The following is a 5,819-nucleotide window of genomic DNA, read 5'->3' as shown; positions in this document are numbered from 1 at the left end:
TCCTCCTCATACTTCAAGCCAGGCCGGAGGAGCCAGTGGGTGAGTTTATTTGGATTTCTGTTACATCCGCAGTGCCTGCCACTCTGCCTCACACATGATAGGTACTCAAAATATATGATAACTGACTGACATTGATAGTAACAGGAAATAGATGTAAATACATGTAATGGGAAAGGGGGGATTTGGGGTTCTGTGAGTTTTTACATCAATCTGGAAAAGGCAACAAAATCAGGACCTTCCCACTCCATGCCAGCAAACTCAGAAACTTGGGAGAGCTCCTTAAACGTGCTTTACCCTGTCTTTACCCTTGCTATATCTAGCAAGCCCAAATACAAGCCCAAGCAAGCCCAAATGCCATCCAAATCCTTTATATGTATAGGGTATAGCCTCCTATTACCAGGGTTAGTGGTAGAATATAAAAAGCTGGTGCCTGGGAATTAGAGCCAGAGGGCAGGGACCCACGAGTATTTCAGTAAAATAGAGCCACCTCATAGAACACTTAAGAGGAACCCCCAGACCCATCTACAAACGTACACAACAAACCAGCACCTGGAGACGGAACACTCTGAACTAGTCTTTATGTTCTCATCTAGTAGTTATGAGACTCTTATCCCTCCCAGGGCCCCAGGCTGGCAGATAAGGGAGCCACAGCAACGCGGAGGGGGACGAGCAGCTCTGCCCTCAATCCTGGAGGTGCTGTGGTCAGCAGGAGCACGTGAAGGCAGTCACAGCTTCTCAATTGTAAAACAGGCTCAGGTAGGCCACACGGTTCCGATGCTTTCTAAAGTCTTTGTCTGTGGACAGCTGCAATGAAAGAATATTGTGTAGGTCAACATTCTCATGAGAACCCTTTGCCTCTGGTCTTCCTGGCTGTGCAAAATAGAACTGCACATTATAGCTGTTGTGACCTCGCTAAACCTCAACCCCATAGTAATCTAGCTGTAGTGATTCTCTCAACATATGTATGTACATCTACTCTTTGTCTTCTTACTCTGTTGTATATCATGCTACGAATTATTTTCTACTTGGTAAATCTCCAAGTATAGCTGGTAAACTTCTCAAAAACAAAGATTATATGTCTAATTCTTGAATATTACCCATAGGCTAGCACAATGATGTTAATACATTAGGCATTTAATAAATATTTGTAGAATTAATCCAAAGTTTCACTAGGAAAAAAAAGGCACCTCTGGAATTATGATAGCTAATGTGCATTATTATGTTATAGGTACTGTGTTAAATGCTTTCCATATTATCTCAATCTTTACAACCTTATCAGATTGATTCTATTATTATACCCATTTTAAAGATAAGAAAACTGAGGCTTAGAAAAATTAGGGGACATGCCCAAAATCACACAGGAGGTAAATAGTGGAGCTAGTTAAATTAAGGATTTGAGGATTAAACAAGAAAACGTGACTTTTGTTCTGTCATACACACCTTTAAAAATCTGATGAAATTGTGTAACTCTCTGAAAAGATCCCCATATGCATACACATACAAAATTGTGCATATAATATCAGGGGGACAAGGACTTCCTGAAGCTCATTCACAGACTCCTGGTTAAAAATCCTTGATACATATGAAAGTACTAGACGGAGTGCTCTACAGAATCCAATTTTATTACCTCAGTTTTTAGGGTTCTTTTCTGTAGACATGGAATCTGAGCCCAGTCTGGAGATCCAAATTTCATCGGCCAGGTGATTTTTTTGGGTGGCTTTATCTCTAGGTTGTATGTGCCAGGGCTAGAAAAAAAAAATACAGAACATCATGTCTAATGAGTTAGTGACCACATACAAACTCCATCAATACTACAGCTAACCCTGAACTAGTCCTAACTCCTTGGGAAAAGGCAACAGACTGATGGTGCTGGGCAAGTGTGAAGTTCCTTTGCCTGTCAGTGTATTTCTAATCAGGTGTCAGTGTTAAAGATATCTAGTCTTGACATCCAGTTATGGTAAAAATTGACTCTAGTTTAAAAAAATATTTCTGCAACTCAATATCCTTAGCTGAGAGACCAAAAGATCCTAGAAGCGGTGGGTAATAAAAGAAATCTACCACAGTGATGTGTTAGTACTGCCCATGATTTGAAACTGGGGATAAAATTGTAGTGATAATTTAATCCATCAGCAATCTAGGGACAGCAAAGTAGAACCAGTTAAATTTTCTTGACAATAGGATTATTTTATAATCGCCTTTTTTGCAACACTTTGTCTTTTGGTGTAGACTCTTTGCTGTGGTGGAGATAACACTTAGAGTGGACATGGGGGTCAAGATTCAACACTTTCACTTCCTTACTGCAACCTTGAGAAGGGATCATCTCTGATCCTTGGATTTCTCATCAGTAAAAGACAGACCTTGATCCTTTGCCCTACTATTCTGTACATTCTGAAAGGCTTTCTAACAAGCCCTTTGGTCTACAAGGCCTACATACTCTAGCCCCATCCCCCCTTTTTGTTCTCCTTTCCTTCTTGCTTACTACACTATACCCATGAAAATCTTCTTTTTTTCCTCACACCAAACTCCTTCCCAATTTACAGTCTTTGCACTTGCTGTTCCTTCTGCTTGGGAAGCTCTGGGCCCAGATCGTCACAAGGCTGGCTCAGTCTTGTCATTCTGATTTCAGATCAAGTGTCATATCCCCAGAAAAACCTTTCTTGACAATCCTTGCTAAAGTAGCCTCCAGTCCATCACTCTGTATCATATCATCATCCTGTTTGATTTTCTCCATAGCACATCACCAGGTCACCATACCTCCTGCTTTTCCCAGGACAGTCCTAGCTTTTGGCTACTGTCTTGGTATAATTAGTAATCAGGCCCCCTTTCACTCTCAGAAGTGTCCTGGTCTGACTACTAAATTATATCATCCCTCTCCTTACTACCATTGATATCTTCTTGTTTACTTGCTTCTCATCTGTCTGGACTCTAGAATGTAAGCTCCAAGAAACTGGGAGCCTTGTGTGATGGGTTTAATGCAAAATCTCTGGGGGCTGGCCCGGTGGCGCATAAGTGCGTGCGCTCTGCTGCGGCGGCCCGGGATTCGCTGGTTCGGATCCCAGGTGTGCACCGACACACTGCTTGGCAAGACATGCTGTGGCGGCGTCCCATATAAAGTGGAGGAAGATGGGCATGGATGTTAGCACAGGGCCAGTCTTCCTCAGCAAAAAAAAAGAGGAGGATTGGCAGATGTTAGCTCAGGGCTGATCTTCCTTACAAAAAAAAAATCTCTGGAACATTTATAAATATTTATTGAATGAATCACTATGATTTACAATTCTATAATGCCAGAGATCTGGAGGGCAACAGGCTGAATCTTTACAGAAGGGTAGTTTCTTATTTAGCTGGCATTGTTTGGATGTAACCCCTTTCTTGGTACTTTCTTTCCTTTTGCTGTTTGTTGAAGTGCACCAAAGACAGGAGACAGACATACCCAGGATCATAAGTGTCCTTTGAGTATGTCCTAAAGCGAGGCAACAAGGCATTAAATGGAGCAAAATTTTGTTTGTGTTTCTGCTCCCGAGGATTTACTGTCTGGTACCTGCCTGGGTGAGGCGTCATATCCTGTTTCCAAGAAAAAGATCAATATGTTAGAGGGTGATGTAGATACATACATATAAGGCTTCTAAGTAGAAAAAAACAGAATCATCCTCTTCCTGGTCATGTATCAGCTATGGTTTAACCACCTCAAGCTTAAAAATAGATCCACAGTAGGTAGAAAACCAAGGTAAGTGTGTGGTTCAACCACCTACAGTTACATAATGCTCAGGTTGAAGAAATAAGCCTAGGGTGGGCAGAGAACCAAGGTAACTTGTTGCGGCTACTACCCCCACCATCCCACTCAGAGATATTTTTAGAGCCAGTATCCCACTCCTTGAGCTTAAGCATCAGGAAAATGTCCAACAAGAGACTAGGATCCTATACTGAAGATTTTTAGTCTTGAAATCCAATCACACAAAAGAGTGGAAAAGTTGGAATTTGTTCTTTTAACTGACAAGATAATGTGACGCATATAAACAAAGCTTCCAGGATTTTAGCATCAGGTGTCTCAGCACTGAAGCCCTGTCTTCGTACAATTTTTTCAGAGAATTGTTTTCCATTCTCCCAGGACACTCACACACACATGTGCAATGCTAATGCCCAAGCTTTTTACACAGGCTTTCTAATAGCTTTTGCCTAAATGTCTATTTATCTTGAATTTCAGGGCATATTCTTTAGGTAACCTCCCACTCTCTGCCCTTTGCTCCCCAATGCAAATACATGCAACAACATGGATCACGCTGAAATCTAAGTACTTTCAGTCACTTCTAACCTTGTTGATTGGCTTAAACCTCACGGCTGTTCTGGCTCCAAGAGTATATCCTTTTTTACTGGTCGGGATCTTAGAGAGGTTGTATGCCAAGCCATATGTCTTTGGGTAGAATTAAAAAAATAAATAAAGAAAAAAACACATAGAGATCATTATAGTCATTAAAACAGAGTGAACTTAGAATGTTCTTATCTGAATCTTCTCTGCAAAAGTTGCTCTTTCTTGACTCCCCTGAGCCAAGACCATACAAACAATTACATAAGTACATATAACACAGGTTACTCTACAAAGGAATGATCCTGGATAGGTAGAGTAATTGATATTTCTCTGCCTTCCAGTGAATCCAGTCCTCTGAGCCCCACAGGGCTGCATTTGCTCTAACGCAACTGTCGGTCTGATCATATTATTTCATAAACTGACCTACCAGCACTTCAACAGTCCAGGTTTGGACTAATGGGAGGGTAAGCGGGTTTGTTCACAGGTCTTTGGAGCCGGGAACGGAGTGGGGACTATACTGGGGACTATATGAAGCAAAGGCTTGCGTTTGGTGGGGGTTCAAAGTGGGGAGCAAAGGTCTTTTAATTACTAACATTGGCCCTGATGTCTGGTTGCACAGATTCAGGGCACTTTCTCATGTTCGGACCCTGAAGATCACAAATCCCATAGAGCTTTTCTTCCATGAAACTTGGGTATCCTTAGAGAGCCAGGGAACGGAGACCCACCCAAGGGAAGGTGAATACTCACATCTTCTGCCATGTAACATCCAGGCCCTCTGTGGGGCGCTCCCCTAAGAGGGAGAAACTTGTTCCCCAAAGAGTTTGGGGGATGGAAATGAGGAAAGATCCTCCTCTGTTGACATGTTCCAAAGGAGTTGTTAACCAGAGACTCTGAAGATCGAGAGAGAGAAGAAACTCCCATGAGGGAAGGCTCCTCGGTCTAAGGGAGCATACTGGGGGCAGGCGGGATTGTAGGGAGGCGGAGCAAGGACCGGGCCGACCGAGCTCTTAACAAAATCAGACAGAATTCCATGGAGGCGAGCGAACTAAATCCTCCCCACTCCTTCCGCTTTCCCAGACTCCGCACTCTTCCTCCTCCCCTCTATTCGACTCCATTGCTGCAGCCCCCTCACCTGCTCTGTTGAAGCACATCGCGCGCGCCGCCAGGCTAGCCTTTGTGTACTGCGCTGCCAAGGGAACGGAGGCGAGGCCCGCGAGCCCCAACCGAGGAGCTCCCGAAGGGGAGTGGCTCCGCGCGCGCCTGCGCAGCAAGTGGGGGGCGCCTCAGGAGCCGCTATTGCGGCCCGAACCGGCACCTCCTGGCCAGGCGCCTAGGAGAGTACGAACCCGGCAGCTGGGATAAAGAGGATTTGCTGGACCCGCGGTTGTAGGGGCTGCGGGGCTGAAGGAGTGGGGAGAAGGGTTTTGGAACCTGGGCCCCCGGGAATGCGCTGCTGAGGGAGGGACACTGGGGTTTAGAATGCCGGGATATCTGGGGTCAGGGAAATAGGAGAACG

General features: G+C 44.2%; 1 protein-coding gene across 2 annotated transcripts; it reads right to left on the bottom strand.

Moving 5' to 3' along the window:
- Positions 1 to 330: 330 nt before the first annotated feature.
- CIMAP3 (ciliary microtubule associated protein 3) lies at positions 331 to 5,589 on the bottom strand. Of its 2 annotated transcripts, XM_058537202.1 has the most exons (6): positions 5,436 to 5,589; positions 5,051 to 5,193; positions 4,310 to 4,408; positions 3,431 to 3,561; positions 1,628 to 1,745; positions 331 to 804 (listed from the first exon to the last, which is right to left on the bottom strand). In XM_058537202.1, the coding sequence occupies exons 1-6, from the start codon at positions 5,452 to 5,454 to the stop codon at positions 736 to 738; spliced, it is 579 nt and encodes a 192-aa protein (XP_058393185.1). In that variant the 5' UTR covers positions 5,455 to 5,589; the 3' UTR covers positions 331 to 735. The 2 variants fall into 2 exon arrangements, with proteins under 2 accessions (XP_058393185.1, XP_058393189.1); XM_058537206.1 differs by lacking the exon at positions 4,310 to 4,408.
- Positions 5,590 to 5,819: the final 230 nt, after the last annotated feature.

Source organism: Diceros bicornis, chromosome 4 (genome assembly GCF_020826845.1).
Source record: "Diceros bicornis minor isolate mBicDic1 chromosome 4, mDicBic1.mat.cur, whole genome shotgun sequence".
Classification (NCBI taxonomy): domain Eukaryota; kingdom Metazoa; phylum Chordata; class Mammalia; order Perissodactyla; family Rhinocerotidae; genus Diceros; species Diceros bicornis.
This window is presented reverse-complemented; position numbering and strand designations above follow the sequence as displayed.

Coding starts and splice junctions, on each gene's coding strand:
- CIMAP3 (XM_058537202.1), bottom strand. Junction 4,409..5,050: donor GATGTTACATGGCAGAAGAT/GTGAGTATTCAC, acceptor TTCTACCCAAAG/ACATATGGCTTGGCATACAA. Junction 805..1,627: donor AAAGAACCCTAAAAACTGAG/GTAATAAAATTG, acceptor CTTTCATTGCAG/CTGTCCACAGACAAAGACTT.